Source organism: Pyrus communis, chromosome 17 (assembly GCF_963583255.1).
Source record: "Pyrus communis chromosome 17, drPyrComm1.1, whole genome shotgun sequence".
Taxonomy (NCBI): domain Eukaryota; kingdom Viridiplantae; phylum Streptophyta; class Magnoliopsida; order Rosales; family Rosaceae; genus Pyrus; species Pyrus communis.
In genome coordinates this window covers 19,988,460-20,008,755 of record NC_084819.1, presented here as the reverse complement: position 1 = coordinate 20,008,755, position 20,296 = coordinate 19,988,460, and the positions used below count along the sequence as shown (strand labels likewise).

The window sequence follows — 20,296 nt, the reverse complement described above, 5'->3', positions numbered from 1 at the left end:
TCAAATTTTCCATTGTTTCACACTTTTGGGTCAAATTATCTAGCGAATAAGAGACTTGTAGTTTAATTGATTAACATGCGATACACATGCACTTCCTCCCAAGTTGATCTGTTGATTTTTTTCTTTTACTTCTTCTGCTTCCCTCCATTTTTCGCTCTCGTTTCACGTTAGAGACCAGCTTAAAAAATACTGAACAAATAAGAAACTTGTAGCTCAAACAATTAACCATTGTCAATTATGTACTTGAAATCTGACGTTCGATTTTCGCTAAATGAAAATTGTTTGTCACTTTCAAAATTAAAATATACCTACAGAGGAAGAAATGTTCCATAAAACGAAACAGAACAAGGACAACTGGACAACCTTCAAGTTTGACTGAAACTTAACAAACGAATAAATAAATAAACGCAGAAGTGCCTTTATGGTAGTGCAAGGAGCCATTTTCCAGAAAATTACAATACAATTTTCTTTCTTTCTTCCATATCTCTGCCTGCAAAAGATAAGGTTGGTCTTTATTTCTGTATTAATATTTACTGACATAATTGAATTGTTCATTGCTTATTAGCATTTGGGTGCAAAAAATATTGCTTGAAATCTTGAAAATCTGCTGCTAAATATTGGACAAATTCCAGAATTATCATTCTGTTCTTTTTGCTCTGTTTATGGTAATTAACTGATTTTTTTCCATAATTTTTTTTTTATAATGATTGCTTCTTCAAAATTTAGGTTGGGAGCTTTTGGTGTTCTTCTGTGTAAACATTCTTGTTAAATACTTGATATTTTTGTTTGTCCTCTATTTATTTTCTGCATATTTGGGGTCTTCTGGTTTTGATTCTGTTGACTATTTCTGGGCTTTTGCAATATTTTGCTCCTATATTTTTCAAGCGATTTTCTAAGAGGATGAAACGATTAAGCGTTTCGGGTTTTCTGGTTGCTTCTGTTTTGTTGAACGTTTGCATCTGTTTTCCCTTCTTTCACAGATTGCTGCAACAGAAGATAAATATGGAAGTCAAATTTGCAATCAAGAACGATGTCACCGAAGTAAGATTTCTCTTCACGAAAGTCAAGCATTCAATTTTCATTTTGATTTGTTTTTAGTTTTCCTTTGTTTATAGCGAACTTTAACTAAAAGCTTCTGATACTGTTTACTTTAACGAAAAACAACATTTTTACATTAAAAAGTCAATCATGGTACCATTCACTTTACCCTTTATTTTGTCATTTTAGTTAAAACTCAAAATTTTCAAGTCATTTTTATTAGTTTTCCTTTGTTTTTATATATTGTTTTGGCTTACGATGCACTTTCATTGTACTCTTGGTTCTTGCAGCTGATTGGAAACACCCCGTTGGTATATCTCAACAATGTCGTGGATGGTTGCGTAGCACGAATTGCTGCCAAGCTAGAGTCAATGGAGCCCTGCTCAAGTGTAAAAGACAGGCATATTCTTTGCACTTTTTCCTTGGGAATATTGATTTTCGTTTTCCTAGTACGACAGCAAATCAAAACTCAAGATTGATATACGCATTTGATCTTAAATTTGTATACGCAGGATTGCATATAGTATGATCAAGGACGCCGAGGATAAGGGTCTAATTACGCCAGGGAAGGTTAGCTATTAATCTTTTCCATATCTGTAGATGTTTTTTCAGCATGTAATGGAGATTTTACAAGTTTAATCATCGTTCAATATGGTTAATACTTATAAGGAATGAGCCTCGCTCCATGCCAACCCGCCATTGTTCTTTCTGCTGTGGCTGGATCACTTTTCTCTGTATCCAAAATATTTTCAAGTAGAATTCCACTAACAAAATCTATACATAAATTTTCTCGTTTGTTTCTGTTCTTTTGAGGATAACAAGTTTGACTATTTAAGGGAGTTTACACTTATATAATCGAGAATGTGGTGTGGCGTGGTGTGGCATGTTTCATTTTTCAACGAACTAACTTCCCTTGGTTCTTAATATGCATGATCTTCGGGAACTGAAGACTGTTCTCATTGAGGCCACGAGTGGCAACACCGGCATTGGATTGGCATTCATTGCAGCAAGCAGGGGCTACAAGGTTAAGCTGACCATGCCATCTTCAATGAGTATTGAGAGAAGAATTGTGCTCCTAGCTTTCGGGGCTGAGGTGTACCTCACAGATCCTGCCAAGGGTATTAAGGGAGTTTTTGATAAAGCTGAGGAGTTATTGAGTAACACGCCTAATGGTTATATACTTGGCCAATTTGAAAATCCTGCCAATCCGAAGGTAACTTTTGGAGTAACTGTGACATGTCTAGATGGTTGAGAGAGTTTATGAATCATCATATGACCGTTGGTGTAGATTCATTATGAAACCACTGGCCCGGAGATATGGAGAGACACAGGAGGGAAGGTTGATGCCCTGGTTTCGGGAATAGGGACTGGGGGTACAGTTGCTGGTGCAGGGACATTCCTTAAAGAGCAGAATCCAGAGATTAAGGTTGAATTTTGTATGTTTGTATTATATATATGAATATTACATGAGTAAGTGAGGAGAAAAGTTATTAATAAGCATTTTCTTTTGTCTAGGTGTACGGTGTAGAACCAGCTGAAAGCCCAGTCTTGAACGGTGGCCAAGCTGGTGAGTTACTATAATGCTGGCGTTTTCCTTGTCTCTGTCTCTCTGCACTATTGCTTTCTTTGCTCGTGAAATTCTTACTCTTATTGAGAACATGCAGAAGATGCTAGGTTTTTTGGGTTAGCTTTTTGTCTTGCAGAATAGAGCGAAATATGAAACATGTTTCTTCATCATTAGAATGTTAAACAATTTACATAGTGTTACATTATAGTTTGATTCGTTTAAGTGGCCCATCTGTGGTTAAGTTTCTATAGTACTAAATTACCATTCGATAGTATTTGAGATTTCGTCCTCCTATATCGACTGATGCATATGTGGATTTGTAATATTCTCGCTTGTGTCAAAGGGAAGCATCTGATCCAAGGAATCGGTGCTGGTATCATACCTGTAGTTCTGGACGTTAGCTTGCTCGATGAAGTTATTCAAGTTAGCATTCAACTAATTTTATTGCATTTCCAGTTCTATAAGTTCTTGTTTCATTTTGGTGCCAACAACTCTAACACAAGCACGAATTTCTCACTAACAACTGCTGATGTTTATGTAACATTTTAGGTAACGAGTGAGGAAGCAATTGACACCGCGAAGCAGCTTGCCCTGAAAGAAGGTCTTCTGGTATGGTATCAATTAGTTGACATGGCTTTCACTTTTGTGTCAGTGCTAGGAGTTTGTTACTCTCCATTAGTTTCTTAGACGAGAAATTTGAGACTCCTCTTGTTGCATGCATTCATCATTTTTTCATTTACGGGGCTGACTGTGAGAGCAAATTAACATTGCAGGTGGGGATTTCATCTGGTGCTGCGGCCGCTGCTGCAATAAAGTTGGCTAAGAGGCCGGAGTATGCTGGAAAACTCATTGTTGTAAGTCTGATTTTGCACTGACCCTTTAGCTTATACGATTTCTTCGCTTGAACTTGACTTGGAAATGTAAATTCGTAATCAAATGCTATTCTTTCAAACACACTCCAGGAGCTTATTCCATGTATTTGTTACTTGTGCAGGCTGTGTTCCCCAGTTTTGGAGAGCGTTATCTGTCTTCTGCACTCTTTGATTCCGTTAGGCATGAGGCGGAAAACTTGAGTATTTGCTGAAAGTGTTGCTGAATCGGTCTTTTCTTAGTTTCCTAGCTCCTTGAAATAACACGAAAACTTTGCTCGAGTTTGAAATAAAAATATTTATGGGACCTTACATATGATTATTACGACCTTTTACCGATGAACTAATATTGATGGCTATCTTCTTGATAGCATCAGTAGAGCATCCATGTACCATATGATTCAAGGGGAATGAGCTATGGTAGCTTACGAGCGAAACAAAGGTTCAAGCACTGTGTTACAACATCCGATTCTTATATCGTCTTTTCGATTTGTGTTAGTTCTGTGCTCAGAATATGGACTTTTTCTTGAACCAGAACCAGAAGAAAGATATTTAGGTAAATGCAATAACAGTGTTCATGTACAGCGAACCGTGTTGCTATGCAAAAAAAAAAAAATGTATGAGATTGCGGAGTATATGAGGACTGAGCTGTTCCTCTTCGATAATATATGACAAAGATATTGGTGTTCCAAGAAATTTGTGAAAATGAGAAAAATGTTTCTCCTTGAATTACGTGACGAGAGAGAGTGAAACGGAGATAAACGGCAATTACACCCAACAATTTCTCCAGTCGACGGCCAAGAAGCAAAAAAAAATGACAAGCATGCAAATATGTGTTCGACTAAAAATGAATAGAAAGTTAAAGAAAAAGGAGTTTCCAGTAGTCACAATGGTAAGAAAATCTGTGTTTGACTAAAAATGAATATAAAGTTAAAGAAAAAGGAGTTCTTGTCGCAATGTTAGATTTTCTTGGTTCTTGTTGTTTGATTGTCAATTTCTATCCTGACAAAAACAATATTTGATATTAACAGTATCTGACAAAAACTAACTGTACGAGATATGACGAACGAATGTGATTAGAGGATTTCCAAGATCCTCACAAATTGGATCCGACGAGAATCCTCTTGGATGTACTGATATCCCTTTCCATATATTTTGACTTTTGCAATATATATTTATGTAATCATTATATATAAAAGAACCAAAGCACCTATTTCCATCTATTTCCGTATATTTTGACATTTTGCAATATATATTTATATAAACATTATAGTACATTAATGCATATTTTTATTAACGTATCCCTGCTGTCTTATATCCTAATATTTAGAAAATAGTTGTATCGTCGTATTTGTGTCTTTATCCATGCTACATAGTTAGTATCTAAAATGATTTGGTTGTCTATATTTTTCTGGAACTTTTTACCCTTTTAAATTTCTCCTTCCAAACGATTTCTGGCTTCGCCACTAAGGGGGTAATTGAAAATTTAGGAATGTACTTATTTATTAAATATAGTTTAACATAGTAGTCGGTTTCTTATGTATGCAATTAGGATTAAAGAAATGTGTAAGGGTCTAACTCTAAACTGTAGTGGTTGTTGATTATTTGAAACCAAAAGTGTATTTTATTGTTTGGAAATGAAATTTGAATATATTATCCGCCACCTCAGTTCTTATGTCGAGTTTTGACATCTTTGAGAGAACGTAGTGTTGGTTCATTTAATTTTTCCCAACACATAGTTTTAATGGCATTTGGTACATGCATTTGCCAATTATGTGTAGTTGATTAAGTTCTTTAAATTTTAGTATAATCTTGCTAAACCCTAATCATAAATGCACTTCGGATGTAAGAGTAATGATATGATACTTTCTAATAGCCCGTTTACTAATTCGTAATTATGAGAGAAGTTAAATTGATGATGAGTTAGATTGATGTAGAATCAAACTCAAAATCCTGTTGAAATTGTTTACTATTTTCGTGGCCACAACCAGAGCTGGCGGAAACACAGAATGATGAAAACGAAAAACACTCACTCGGCGATGAGAAAGCTCTCACAGGATGAGAGAAAGCCTCGAGAATTGGAAGTCTACCCATCTAATTTGACTGCATCTTTTTTTTTATTTTTTTTATTTTTTTTTATTTTAATCAAAGATACTTCTTCATAAACAGGCAAAAGGAATACAAGATTAGGAGAAAATTTTCATTGTGATGGGAATACGGATGATATATCATGTGTTTTTATGTAAATGATGAGAATACAGGTGATACATCATAAGGGTATGGAAACCCAAACTTCCGGAATTACCCCTCTTTTACAATGCGAGAAAACCCAAACTTTCGGACACATTCTTTTATAATTTGACCGTATCTAATTCGACCATATCTTCTTTGTTAGTATTGTATTAAACTCTGCAATTTGCAAGCATTAGTGTTTTTCTCAGCATGTGCTCCCCTGGACCACACACTCTAATTTGGGCTTATCACATAAGTTTTTTCTTATCCTAGTAAACATGACAAGTTTCTGTCCTCTTAAGCTGCCCTGGTAACCTTGTTTTCTTCCACTTTCTTCTTTTCCCTCCGTACTTTGTTCAAATTTCCCATTGTTTCACACTCTTGGGTCAACAATTGGATGTTAGCTTGAATTATTATCCAGGGAATAAGAGACTTGTAGTTTAATTGATTAACACGCGTTACACACACGCTTCCTCTTAAGTTGATCTGGTGATTTTTTCCTTTTACTTCTTCTGCTTCCCTCCATTTTTCACTCTTGTTTCACGTTAGAGACCAGCTTAAAAAATACTGAACAAACAAGAGACTTGTAGCTCAAACAGTTAACAATAGTCAATTATGCACTTGAAGTCCAATGTTCGATTTTCGCTAAATGAAAATTCTTTGTCACTTTCAAGATTAAAATATACCTACAGAGGAAAAAATGTTCCATAAACGAAATAGAACAAGGACAACGGGACAACCATCGTGAAACTTAACAAACAAACGAATAAATAAATAAGTAAATAAATAAGGAGTAGGATTCTCTCCCCTCCTCTTTCTATCCCCTTCCATCCCCTCCTCTCACATTCTCTAGTTTGTCTTTCTCTTTTTATAAAAAAATTAATATAAGATGTTGATGTGGTTTAATCATGATCGTTGAAATAGGAGGGGAGGGAAGGAGAGGGAAAAAAGAGGGAAGAGAATCCTACTCCAATAAATAAACGCAAAAGTGCCTTTATGGAAGTGCAAGGAGCCATTTTCCAGAAAATTCCAAAACAATTTTCTTTCTTTCTTCCATATCTCTGCCTGCAAAAGATAAGGTTGGTGTTTATTTTGAGTTTCATATGATTTATGAATATTTAATGACAGAATTGAATTGTTCATTGCTTATTAGCATTTGGGTGCAAAATATATTGCTTGAAATCTTGAAATCTGCTGCTAAATATGTTAGTGTGTAAATTATGATCTGATGTGGCAGTTGCATTTCTAGCTCATATTGCTAGGATGTTTAGCTAAATTGGTTGTATGCTTATTTGTTTAAGTCTCATAGGTCTTAAGTAAGTAAGTAGACATGTGTCTTCATCTTCATCCCATAGGGTGTAAGATGAAGACTGTGATTGTTTTGATGTAATTTGAATACTGCCAAAAGAGTGCAACGGTTAGAAGTGAGTGGAATTCCTTTCCTCTCTCAGATAAATGAAATGGTGAATGTGTGAAGAAAATTCATAGTCATATTCTCAGTTCTCTCTCTCTACCATCATCTTTTCCATTTTTGAACTATAATTTCTTCTATTCTTTGAGGAAATTTGTGTAGTCATAGCTCATAGTTGCATAGCTCACTCAAACACTAACATGGCCTCAGAGCCAGGTTGGGTCTGAATCCTTTGTGCGTTGTATCTGTGAGGGATTGAGCTCAGATTCACAGCAAAAGCTCATTCCAGTGATTCGAACTTGTATTCGCGATCGAGTCTAACATGGCTGGATTTGGAGGGAACTTAGAGTGCCAGTCTTCAATGGCGAGAATTTTGATTTCTGGCAAATCAAAATGAATACCATTTTTCGTTCACATGAACAGTGGGATCTGGTTAAGAAGGGTTACGATCATTCAACGAAGAAGGAGGAAGAGCTTATAGAGGTGGAGCAGAAACTGATACGAAAGAATGTAGTTAAGAATGCCAGAGCACTGGGTATCATCCAAGGTGCTATTTCAGATCAAATTTTCCCAAGAATTGCAACCCAGGAAAGTGCAAAGGCTACGTGGGACATTTTGAAAGAAGAATTTGTTGGTGATAAGCAAGTAAGATTTGTGAAACTCCAAGATCTTAAACGAGATTTTGAGTATACTCACATGAATGATAATGAATCTCTCTCTGTGTATATTGCTAAATTGTTTGATCTGATTAATCAAATGAGAAGCTATGGTGAAGATCTGGGTAATCAAAGAATTATCCAGAAATTGTTAATTAGTTTGCCTAAGTCTTATGATAGTATTGCAGCAGTGACAGAAATTACTAAGGATTTGGAAACCATGGATGCTCAGGATGTGGTTGCCATCTTAAAGGGTTATGAACAAAGACTTGATAGACATGACATCTAAACCAAACAGATTTAATGGTCAAACTAACAATAGCAAATATGAGAAGAATTTCAAGTCAAAAGGAAAACAGTGGAGTAACAAAGCTGATCGGAGTAATAAGGCTAGTGTTCATGTGAAAAGTGAGGTAAACAACATTGGGGATAAGTGTAAATTCTGTGATAGATTGCATTATGGTGAATGTTGGATCAAGAACAAGGTGAAGTGTCATAAGTGCAACAAGATTGGACATATTGCAAGATACTACAATACAAACAAGGTTGTGTAACAAGTAAATTTTGTTCATCAGGTGGAAGAAGCTAGTAATTTGTTATATGCTAATCATTTTGTTGAAGTGAAGAAGAAGTTGGGTGATGTGTGGTATATAGATAATGGATATAGTAATCATATTACATCCATGGAAGATTTACTTGTAGACATTGACAGAAATGTGAAAGCCAAGGTCCAAGTAGGCGTCTTGGTTGAAGTGGCAGGAAAGGGGACATTGGTCATTGAGACTATGGAGGGTAGAGGATACATGAAAAAAGTCATGCTTGTACCTAGTCTTACAGAGAATTTGCTTAGTGTAGGTCAAATGACTGAGCATGGTCATTTTCTTCTATTTGGAGACTATAGAGTGGATGTGTTTGATGATAGATCTTTATGTAACTTGGTGGTCTGTGTGAAACAGAAAGGAAATATGTGTTTTCCTTTGATTTTCAGTACAAACAAGGAATTTGCATTGAGAACAAGTGTGCAAGAATGTGCAAAGGTATGGCATATGAGGTTTGGTCACCTAAATTTCAAGAGCCTTAAGCTATTACAAAGTCAAAGAATGGTATTGGGGCTACCTAAAATCCAAGATAGTGATAATGTATGTCAAGGGTGTGCACTTAGGAAGAATCACAGGGAGTCATTTCCCAATGAGTCAATATGGAGAGCAAAAAAGCCATTGGAGTTAATACACTTAGATGTATGTGGTCCTATGCAAACTCCAAGTTTGAGTGGAAACAAGTACTTCATTATCTTCATAGATGACTACTCAAGGATGTGCTGGGTTTATTTCTTGAGAAACAAATCAGAGGTTTTCCATGTATTTAAAAAGTTCAAAGCTATGGTAGAGCTTCAATGTGGTTATCCTGTTAAGAAGTTGAGAACATATAAGGGAGGAGAATTCACCTCAAATGAATTTGAAAAGTTTTATGAAACCTTGGGGATAGAAAAACAACTCACTATTGCATATTGTCCACAATAGAATGGAGTTGTAGAAAGGAAAAACAGAACTGTTGTAGAGATGGCAAAGTGCATGCTTCATAAGAAAGAACTTCCCTACAATCTGTGGTGTGAAGCAGTGAACACATTTGTGTTTCTGCTAAACAAAAGTCCTACAAAAGCTTTGGGGAATATTACACCTTTTTAGAAATTCAGTGGAAGAAAATTTGAGATTGAACACCTGAAAGTGTTTGGTTCAGTGTGTTACTCTTTTATTCCAGGAAACTTAAGACACAAATTAGAAGAAACTAGTGTTATTGGTATTTTCATTGGATATGACACTTGTGAAAAGAGGTACATAGTGCTTAATCCTGAAACACAGAAGGTAATACTCTCAAGGGATGTGATTTTTGATGAGAATGGCAAATGGGATTGGGAGAGACATAAAGTCAATGAAGTGTCATTCCATTTTTTGCAAATGGGCCTCTGGAAGTGAATGGAGTTGATGATGATGTTGTCTCTGGAAGTTCTTAAGTTCAAATTGAAGACTCTCCAGCTATTGTCTTTGGTGAAGCAAGCAGTTCTAGTCCTACATCTCAGTATGATCATACTCCACTGAGGTACATGAACTTGAGTGAAATTTATGAGAGATGCCATTTGTGCATTGTTGAACCAGAAGGTTTTAATGAAGCTGCATAGGATGAAGCATGGAAAAAGGAAATGGAGGATGAAATGGGCATGATTGAGAAGAACCATACATAGGAATTGGTAAGGAAACCATCTGATAAGCCTATGATTGGGGTAAAATGGGTGTATAAAACAAAGTTGAATGTAGATAGCTTGGTTCAAAAGAATAAGGTTAGGCTAGTTGCAAAGGGCTATGCACAAAAACTTAAGATAAACTATACTGAAACCTTTGCACCTGTGGCAAGGTTAGACACCATAAGAACTCTTATTGCACTGGCTGCAAAGAATAATTGGAAGTTATTTTCAACTGGATGTGAAATCAGCTTTCTTAAATGGTGTACTTGAAGATGATGTGTATCTAGATCAGCCAGATGGATTCATTGTGCAAGGAAAGATGGATAAGGTGTACAAATTGCACAAAACTTTATATGGACTAAAGCAGGCACTCAGGGCATGGTATGGAAATATTGATTCTTATCTTGCACAGTGTGGTTTCAAAATAAGTACCAGTAAGGCAACAATGTATACCAAATGTGAAGGAGACTCAGATTTGATCATAGTGTCTATTTATGTTGATGATATAGTCTATATTGGAAGTACTCAGGAGTTAATGGAAGAATTTAAGACTGATATGATGCAAAAGTATGAAATGACAGATTTGGGTTTGCTGCACCATTTTCTGGGAATGAGGGTTATGTAAACTGAAGATTGCATCTTCATACACTAGAGGAAGTATGCTTCAACTTTGTTGAAGAAGTTTGGACTCTAGGAATGTAAACCTGTGAGTGTTCCACTAGTACCAAGTGACAAATTGAGAAAGGAATATGATAATGGAGCTACAGATGAAGCTCAATACAGGAAAATTATGGGAAGCTTGTTGTATCTCACAGCAACAAGGCCTGATATAATGTATGTTGCATGTTTGTTAACAAGGTTTATGCATTGTCTTTCTAACAAGCATTATGAAACAATAAAAAGGGTGCTCAGATATGTTCAGGGAACTCTGGACTTTGGTTTGGAGTACAAGAAAGGCAAATGAGCAATTTTGATAGGCTTCTGTGATAGTGATTGAAGTGGTTTAAAAGAAGACATGAAAAACACATCAGGTTATACTTTTACATTTGGTAGTGGTGTTTTTTCCTGGGCCTCTGTCAAACAACATTGTGTTGCTTTGTCCACGGCTAAAGCAAAATATATCAGTGCATCTGAGGCAACTGCTCAAGCCACTTGGCTGAGATTTGTGCTGGAAGATTTTGGTGAAATGCAATATGCTGCAACACCACTGAATTGTGATAATACTTTGTCACGCCCCAGACCCGAGGTCGGCAATAAAAACTCAAATCTAAATTCGAAACGTGAGTTAAAAACTAAATAATTAAAAGGAAATTGAAATGGGTGGGAAAAATAAATTCCTCTTATTAAAATAACTCCAAAATCCTTATAGGGTGTACAAAAATAATAAATTAAAATCCTTAAACTTCTCCTCAATCACAACCTTAGCTTTTCTAACACCCGTCTTGTCAAATAACACATATATAAAATAATAGGGGAGGGGTGAACAACAACCACCGTCGCTCAGTGAGTAGAATATGTAATATGCCACTCAAGCTTGCCATTTTAATCACACTATAAAATAGAATAATAATATCAATGCTTTAGCCACATATTTCCATATCACATCATTCATTTATGTGTCCATTATATCCTTCATAAATTGTAACTCACCACATGACCCTTAATGGCCATCCGCCCTAATGTCCCCGTGTGCAGTTTACATTTATCCCTCGGATTAATGCAACACCAAAGTTCTCATGCTTCATGAACATCTCAAACAATTCACTTATCAGATATACAATAACTCTGAAAGTACTTCACAAAATCCAACATGCTTGACTTGAAATAGAGAGATATTTAAAAATAGCTCAAAACCTATGATATCTCATCGTTTTCATTTATCAAAAAATAAGAATATTTTAAACACATTACATAAACCACTCACCTCGATAATCCAAGCTTTGACAAGACAACTCAACTAACATCTCTACAAACCTCAAACCCTAGCTCGCTATCTCTCTCTATACCTATATAATATATACACACACACGTACATACATATATATATACATTGATATATACTATATGTACATCGCCCCTACGTAATGCATGCATTGCATGCTTCTGTGGTTTCAAAAGAATGGAGCCTTTGCTCTTATTTATAGGGGATTGGAGTCGGCTATAATTAATGTTAAATGCATGACTAAGCCTTTCAATGAAGTGATGGCAATAGAATGTAAGAAATCATCTAGGATATTGACAGCTACATGCAAGACGTGTTCCACTTAATTTGGAGGTGTCATGAACATGGGTTGCCAAGTATAAGAGTCATCAAATTGCAGGTGCAGGTGTCAAATGCAGGGATTAAGCATGCAACACGTAGAAGTTAGTAGCTGCATACGATCATCACAATAGAGTGCATAATAAGCACTCGTAATGATTGCTAAAGTGATGAGAAGGATGAAATGGAAGGTGGTGCTGTCAGTTTGCATGAAGTGAGAAGAGCAGGTGTTGCATTCGTAGGAATGCTTGAGGTAGATTGACAGGTGGTATGGTAAAAATAAATGGGTGGGATCAGGTGAGTCTAATGAGTCAAAATAAAAACAACACATGTAACAACACTATTATTGTTTTGATGTAATTTGAATACTGTTAAAAGAGTGCAACGGTTAGAAGCGAGCGGAATTCCCTTCCTCTCTCAGATAAATGAAATGGTGAATGTGTGAAGAATATTCAGAGTCATAGTCTCTATTCTCTCTCTCCCTCTACCATCATCTCTTCCATTTTCGTACTGTAATTTCTTCTGTTCTCTGAGGAAATCTGTGTAGTCATAGCTCACTCGAACGCTAACAAAATATTGGACAAATTCCAGAATTATTATTCTGTTCTTTTTGCTATGTTTATGGTAGTTAACTGATTTTTTTTCATAATTTTTTTTAATAATTATTGGTTCTTCAAAATTTAGGTTGGGAGCTTTTGGTGTTCTTCTGCGTAAACATTCTTGTTAAATACTTGATACTTTTGTTTGTTCTCTATTTATTTTCTGCATATTTTGGGGTCTTCTGGTTTTGTTTCTGTTGACTATTTCTGGGCTTTTGCAATATTTTGCTCCTATATTCTTCAAGTGATTTTCTAAGAGGATGAAACGATGAAGCGTTTCGGGGTTGCTTTGTTGAACGTTTGAATCTGTTTTCCCTTCTTTCACAGCTTGCTGCAACAGAAGATAAATATGGAAGTCAAATTTGCAATCAAGAACGATGTCACCGAAGTAATATTTCTCTTCACGAAAGTCAAGCATTCAATTTTGATTTTGATTTGTTTTTAGTTTTCCTTTGTTGTTAGGGAATTTTCACGAAAAACTTTCGGTATTGTTCATTTTAACGAAAAACCATATTTTTACACTAAAAAGTCAATTCTGGTATTATTCACTTTACCTTTTATTTTATCATTTTCGGTAAAACTCAAAGTTTTCAATCATTTTTCATTAGTTTTCTTTATTTTTATATGTTGATTTGGCTTACGATGCGCTCTCGTTGTACTCTTGGTTCTTGCAGCTGATTGGAAACACTCCGTTGGTATATCTCAACAATGTCGTGGATGGTTGTGTAGCACGAATTGCTGCCAAGCTAGAGTCAATGGAGCCCTGCTCAAGTGTAAAAGACAGGCATATTCTTTGCACTTTTTCCTGGGGAATATTGATTTTCGTTTTCTCCTAGTACGACTGCAAATCAAAACTCAAGATTCATATACGCGTTTGATCTTTAATTTGTATATGCAGGATTGCATATAGTATGATCAAGGACGCGGAGGATAAGGGTCTAATTACGCCAGGGAAGGTTAGCTATTAATCTTTTCCATATCTGTAGACGTTTTTTCAGCACGTTATGGAGATTTTACAAGTTCAATTATCGTTCAACACGGTTAATACTTATACGGAATGAGCCTCGCTTCACCCCCACCCCGCCTTTGTTCTTACTGCTGTGGCTGGATCACTTTTCTCTGTATCCAAAATATTTTCAAGTAGAATTCCGCTAACAAAATCTGTACATAAATTTTCTCTTTTGTTTCTGTTCTTTTGAGGATAACAAGTTTGACTCTGTATGATCTTCGGGAACTGAAGACTGTTCTCATTGAGGCCACGGGTGGCAACACCGGCATTGGATTGGCATTCATTGCAGCAAGCAGGGGCTACAAGGTTAAGGTAACCATGCCATCTTCGATGAGTATTGAGAGAAGAATTGTGCTCCTAGCTTTCGGGGCTGAGGTGTACCTCACAGATCCTGCCGAGGGTATTAAGGGAGTCTTTGATAAAGCCGAGGAGTTATTGAGTAACACGCCTAATGGTTATATACTTGGCCAATTTGCAAATCCTGCCAATCCGAAGGTAACTTTTGGAGTAACTGTGACATGTCTAGATGGTTGAGAGAGTTCATGAATCGTTATGTGACCGTTGGTGTAGATTCATTATGAAACCACTGGCCCGGAGATATGGAGAGACACAGGAGGGAAGGTTGATGCCCTGGTTTCGGGAATAGGGACTGGGGGTACCGTTGCCGGTGCAGGGACGTTCCTTAAAGAGCAGAATCCAGAGATTAAGGTTGAATCTTGTATGTTTGTATTATATATATGAATATTACATGAGTCAGTGAGGAGAAAAGTTATTAATAAGCATTTTCTTTTGTCTAGGTGTACGGTGTAGAACCAGCCGAAAGCCCAGTCTTGAACGGTGGCCAAGCTGGTGAGTTACTATAATGCTGGCATTTTCCTCGTCTCTGGCTCTCTGCAGTATTACTCTCTTTGCTCGTGAATTCTTTTTCTTGTAGAACATATCACAACGGAACGTGAAGAGGATGCTAGGTTTTTCGGGTTAGCTTTTTGTCTTGCAGAATAGAGCAAAACATGAGAAATGTTTCTTCGTCGTTAGAATGTCAAACAATTTGCAAAGTATTACATTATAGTTTGATTCGTTTAAGTGGCCCATCTGCGGTTAAGTTTCTGTAGTATGAAATTACCGTTCCATAGGATTTGAGATTTTGTCCACCTATATTGGCTGATGCATATGTGGATTTGTAATATTTCTCCTTTGTGTCAAAGGGAAGCATCTGATCCAAGGAATTGGTGCCGGTATCCTACCTGTAGTTCTGGACATTAGTTTGCTTGACGAAGTTATTCAAGTAAGCGTTCAGCTCATTTTATTGCATGTCAGTTCTACAAGTTCTTGTTTCATTTTGGTGCCAACAACTCTAATACAAGCACGAATTTCTCGTTAACGACTGCTGATGTTTATGTAACATTTTAGGTAACGAGTGAGGAAGCAATTGACACCGCGAAGCAGCTTGCCCTGAAAGAAGGTCTTCTGGTATGGTATCAATTAGTTAGCATCGCTTTCACTTTTGTGTCAGTGCTAGGAGTTTGTTACTCTCCATTAGATTCTTAGACGAGAAATTTGAGACTCCTCTTGTTGCACGCATTCATCATTTTTCCATTTACGGGGCTGACTGTGAGAGCAAATTAATATTGCAGGTGGGGATTTCATCCGGTGCTGCGGCCGCTGCTGCAATAAAGTTGGCTAAGAGGCCGGAATATGCTGGAAAACTCATTGTTGTAAGTCTGATTTTGCACTGACCCTTAAGCTTATACGATTTCTTCCCTAAAACTTGACTTGGAATTGTCAGTTCGTAATCAAATGCAATTACACTCCACGAACTTATTCCATTTATTTGTTACTTGTGCAGGCTGTGTTCCCCAGTTTTGGAGAGCGTTATCTGTCTTCTGCACTCTTTGATTCCATTAGGCATGAGGCGGAAAACTTGAGTATTTGCTGAAAGTGTTGCTGAATCGGCCTTTTCTTAGTTTCCTAGCTCCTTCAAATAACACGAAAACTTTGCTCCAGTTTGAAATGAAAATATTTCTGGGACCTTATCTCTATTAATTAATAAAACACTTATTGTCAACCAAAATTTTATGAAATTACCAGTTTAACATTCTAACTAAAATAGAACATGAATGAGAAATGTTGGAGTTTCATGATAAAACCGTCTTTTCGTTCTTCAATGCGGGATTCACGCTCAGAAAAATTTCTTAACATGACATTCTGGACCAAAAGCATGCATGACCACATGGTTTTGGCCAGTCATATTAATCGCACAACTTAATACTACAACTATATTCGTTTCAAATACAACAATAATTCAATATTACAAAACAATTTGGCGTATATTGGATAGGGGCTGCGCGAACGCAAGCCCCCACGGCAACAAATTATGACATTGGCTCTCCTACTTTGAGGAGACCATAGGCAGGCACCCCTTCAAAGTGCAATAAAAGTTACCAACCTAGGCCATGGGTATTTTTGATTGCCCATAGACCCTGTCCAGGTAAGTGCTCGTCTACGTGCTCGTCCTTTTTTATTTATACCCCTTCTCCTCAACTCTTTGACCGCACTTGGTCGATGTGGGATTCACTACTATTGATTGAATAGGTTGTCTGCCACCTCACTTTGTTCCCGCACAAGTTAATCGATTCTTAACTTCATCGTTTCCCCTCTTATTGTATAAATGTTGTTGCTTTCATGTACATTGAATTCGAGTTCATTGCTCATCTAGTATAATCACAAATATTCAAAGAGATACAAATCTGCAATGCATTTAGTTCTTAGGACGTCAACTTTCCATCTTAGAGCATCTCTAAAGAAGGTGTCAAAATATCCACATAAGCTATAACAGTAAAAAAAGACCACATTAATGTTTTCCAACCGAAATGTCAAATCCTATGTGGTGATGACATGAATTGGCAGCAAGAGAGTTGCTGTCAAATTTGACAGCAGCTTCAAAATTAATTATTAATGTTTTTTTATTAGTTTAATCATCATTGCAATTAATGTTACTGTTGACTCCTCTTTTCTTTTTAACACACCCTGACTAATATATAAGGGAAACAGTCGCCTTTTGCAATTAAGTTTTTATTAATTTAATGATTTATTTTATAATATAATAAAATAATAATTTAATTTGACATATCGGATGGATAATAAAAACTTTAAAAGATGTCAAAATGCCACATCGGGTGTCAAATTTAAATTTTATGTTCAAAATTTGACATCTCATTTAGAGATGCTCTTAAAGGTTTATCTTGTGTCCTCAGCCCATGTAGGATAAAGCAACTGTTGGCGTAGTGTTCCCAATACCATATATGGTTTTTGGGGAAGGAAAAATATGCCTTCATAATTCCTATTCGAGGGCCTTCCAAGTTCCCCACATTTATCACTACCAGTATCTACCTCAAGAACTACTGCACCAGAAGAAATGGACGGTTGATTATCCTCTCCGTCCTTCACATAGAATATGACTTTTCCTTTTCCAGTACTCCAAAGACCGCACATAGCTCTTAACAAAGATGTTTTACCGCTCCCACTTGGTCCTGTTACCTGTTCAAATGATCATATACGGGAAAAGTTCTTCAGCTCCCAGTCAAGATATACTTACTAAACTAATGATAAATTCAATAGAACAATGGAGTTACTAACCAATAAATGCTCATTCTTGTTGATTACCAACGATAGATTCCTAACCAATGCAGTACCACTTGGAGTCTCCACAGTCAAGTGTTCTATATCCACCAACTTTTGTTGCTTTTCTATGGGAATGGATCCATTTGACTCCGGTTCCGGTAAACTTTTGACGTTACTATATATTAAACTTATCCCTTCTGAGGGGTCAGAATGGCATTCCGACTTGCTCCTATCCAACAGATCGTCAAATTCACCTGTATGTTTCGGATATCACTAGGTAAATAAGTATTCAAATTTAACATACATCTATGCCATTAAAGATCTCCTTGAACGGAGACATAAGAGAGCATTGCCATATTGAACATCATAGATAAAAATATTAACAGGGTCAGACAAAATGACAAGAACACATTATTATGAATCTGTAGACAATAAAATAAATCTAATTAACTTGAAGAGTTAACCTCATAACTTCAAGTATAAAAGATTTGTTTTAAAAAAGTGGTAAGTACAACATAAAAGCTATGGTGCAGAATAGAAAAGTTGAGTTGAAATTTTGGTCACATTCTAGTAGTTTTTGCATCCCTAGTCATAACAAATATTATTGAAGATGGCTTCAAATGGCCTCAACAAGTACAAAAAGTTATACGATGTGGGCAAATGATGTCGGTAACTCTCTGACTGACTCTAGGAAGGCAATAACCATGAATAGAAATTAAAATATCGATAAGAAAACGTGCCAATATTTTGTCCGTGTCCTTCTAGTGAGACTCTAATCCATATTCGTTCAATCTTAAGACCCCGTTATATCATGCAAATTAGAAAGCTTCCTTATGAAGTTCTATATGGTCAAATCAAAGTTACGTAACAGATCCTCGTTATAGCAAATATATAAATAAAGATACAGAGACAATACCAAGTCGATTAATTACAGCTGCAAATGCACTGATAGCCTGAATTTCGTAGACAATAAGGGAGAAATCATCAAGAATATGATTGAAAGCAGATGTGGACTGATTAATGACACCAAACCCAATTTTGCCTGAGAAATACATAGGGGCAACAACAGCAGCGGGAAGAATCTGAACAAGATAGATGTACCAACTGGTGAAAAAGTCGACATTTCTTGAACATATCAACAATTTCTGCAAGGTTGGAATATGAGTAAAACACAATCAGTTGGATGTGCATGGCATAACAATCTACATGCATAGTAATTTTGAATCAGTAAAAATATTAAATGCAAACAGAACATCATGCTCTAGATCAAACCTCGTGGGCATCTGCGTACCAAAGGTAACTTTAGAAAAAACAGCAAGTCTTAAGCATAACTGCATGCAGAGAAGTGAAAACAGAAGAAGATAAAATTATTCATACACTCATATTTTTGAAAGCACTTGTGAAGCGTTGTAGCAAAAGTTGCATTTCATTTGCTTCACCGCTATAGAAAGCAATGGATTCAGCATTTTCTCTGACGCGCACAAGTCCGTAATGAAAATCAGCTTCCTTTTTCTCTTGCATGAAGTTTAAAGAAACCAAATTCTGAAAACACGGGTACAACGTTTTCATTAAACTGAGTTTCAATTGCATACAACATGGGAAATACTTATTGGTTAAACAGAGGTAGAGTTACCTTTCCAAGATAGATACTCATGGCTGTTCCACCAATTGAATATACAAATAGAACAGCAAACAGCGGAGGATAGATACTGAACAAGATGTTACTGAACGAGATGAGATCTATCACGGCATCGAAAATTGTTACAGTAAAGGATAGGGCAGTCCCTGTGAACGAATTTAGATCATCAACAATGCGCTGATCTGGATTATCGATCATTGATTGGGATTGAATTTTATAGAAGGCTTGGTTGCTTAGGTAACGGTCCATGTAATGTTTTGTCATCCAAGCTCTCCACCTCAAAGAAAGAGTTTGTCTTGCATAATATCGCAACACAAAAATCTGCACAAAAAGTCGTTAACACAGGAAACAAATATATCAGTAAGACCAGGTCATTGTTCCCATGTCCACATAACTGTGTAGGCAAACGAATCAACAACAATCATACGAATATGAACCCATTGGCGATGATCAAATTGCAAAGAAGTGGAAACTTGTGAACAGAACACCCGAAAAGCTAATACTCGTCGAGCAAATTTTAAGTTTTTTGCACTGTGGGTTGCAGTTCACTGGCATAAACATCTGGCATTAGTTTCATCATTCATTGTTCTTTTGCAGTCTTCTTTTGTACAAAATCTTAGCAACTGCCTTTTTGTATTTTCCTTTCTTGTGATTACAGAAGGATGAAGGCGAAGACCCGAAAAAAGGGGAAAAAAACTAAGCAGAGGAAGTACTCACCGGAATTCCACCAGCAAATGCAGCTAAGTAGTAAAGCAGCTGCTTCGTGAATTGTTTTTGGTTCTTGTCTTCAAATTATCATCAAAATCCAATTACGGAAGCAAAGAGGAAACAAATTTCAGTAAAAGAATTAACTTAATTAATTACCAAAAAGATTAACAAATTAGAGAGAGACCGGAAAGGGCGTTATAGAAGTCGCGGCCGACGAAATTGAAGCCGACGCTGATGCCGGTGGTGGCGAGAGTGAGAGCGAAGACTATGGCGAGCCGGATCCTCGCTTGCACCTTGTCTTCGGAGGACCAATAGGGAGCCGCCACCTTCCATAATCTTCGGAGAAGCGGCCGGAGTTTAGGCACCTCCCTTTGCTGCAATAATGCGACCAGCTCATTAGGAAGAAGAAGAAGAAGAAGAAGAAAGATAATCAAATCAAAGAGAAAAA

The 20,296-nt window shown here is 36.6% G+C and overlaps 4 protein-coding genes and 1 non-coding gene across 6 annotated transcripts in view; 3 read left to right on the top strand and 2 right to left on the bottom strand.

Annotated features, from left to right (window-relative positions):
* The first annotated feature begins 384 nt into the window (after positions 1-384).
* LOC137722255 (cysteine synthase-like) lies at positions 385-4,296 on the top strand. 2 transcript variants are annotated; one of them, XM_068461224.1, is made up of 11 exons: positions 385-504; positions 981-1,041; positions 1,329-1,438; positions 1,551-1,608; positions 1,988-2,251; positions 2,327-2,464; positions 2,554-2,605; positions 2,949-3,028; positions 3,155-3,214; positions 3,379-3,459; positions 3,600-4,296. In XM_068461224.1, exons 1-11 carry the CDS (start codon positions 422-424, stop codon positions 3,687-3,689), a joined length of 1,077 nt encoding a protein of 358 aa, XP_068317325.1. In that variant the 5' UTR covers positions 385-421; the 3' UTR covers positions 3,690-4,296. The 2 variants fall into 2 exon arrangements, with proteins under 2 accessions (XP_068317325.1, XP_068317326.1); XM_068461225.1 differs by lacking the exon at positions 385-504 and adding an exon at positions 603-665.
* LOC137722256 (cysteine synthase-like) lies at positions 542-15,917 on the top strand. Its single transcript, XM_068461226.1, has 11 exons — positions 542-665; positions 13,199-13,259; positions 13,546-13,655; positions 13,770-13,827; positions 14,112-14,375; positions 14,451-14,588; positions 14,678-14,729; positions 15,086-15,165; positions 15,291-15,350; positions 15,515-15,595; positions 15,727-15,917. The coding sequence occupies exons 2-11, from the start codon at positions 13,221-13,223 to the stop codon at positions 15,814-15,816; spliced, it is 972 nt and encodes a 323-aa protein (XP_068317327.1). The 5' UTR covers positions 542-665; positions 13,199-13,220; the 3' UTR covers positions 15,817-15,917.
* Positions 7,511-8,062, top strand: LOC137722190 (uncharacterized). Its single transcript, XM_068461154.1, has one exon. It carries the CDS (start codon positions 7,511-7,513, stop codon positions 8,060-8,062), a length of 552 nt encoding a protein of 183 aa, XP_068317255.1.
* A 297-nt stretch (positions 15,918-16,214) lies between the features above and the next one.
* Positions 16,215-16,376, bottom strand: LOC137724013 (U1 spliceosomal RNA). The gene has a single exon (XR_011067137.1). It is a non-coding gene; the product is annotated as a U1 spliceosomal RNA (small nuclear RNA).
* A 741-nt stretch (positions 16,377-17,117) lies between these two features.
* LOC137722189 (ABC transporter D family member 2, chloroplastic-like) overlaps positions 17,118-20,296 on the bottom strand; it is a 4,058-nt gene continuing 879 nt past the window's right edge. The window contains exons 2-8 of the mRNA XM_068461153.1: positions 20,033-20,222; positions 19,858-19,925; positions 19,135-19,461; positions 18,879-19,043; positions 18,418-18,646; positions 17,517-17,755; positions 17,118-17,417 (exon numbers count right to left, since the gene is read on the bottom strand). Coding sequence (XP_068317254.1) covers positions 17,118-17,417; positions 17,517-17,755; positions 18,418-18,646; positions 18,879-19,043; positions 19,135-19,461; positions 19,858-19,925; positions 20,033-20,222 — 1,518 coding nt within the window. The remainder of the gene's footprint in view (positions 17,418-17,516; positions 17,756-18,417; positions 18,647-18,878; positions 19,044-19,134; positions 19,462-19,857; positions 19,926-20,032; positions 20,223-20,296) is intronic.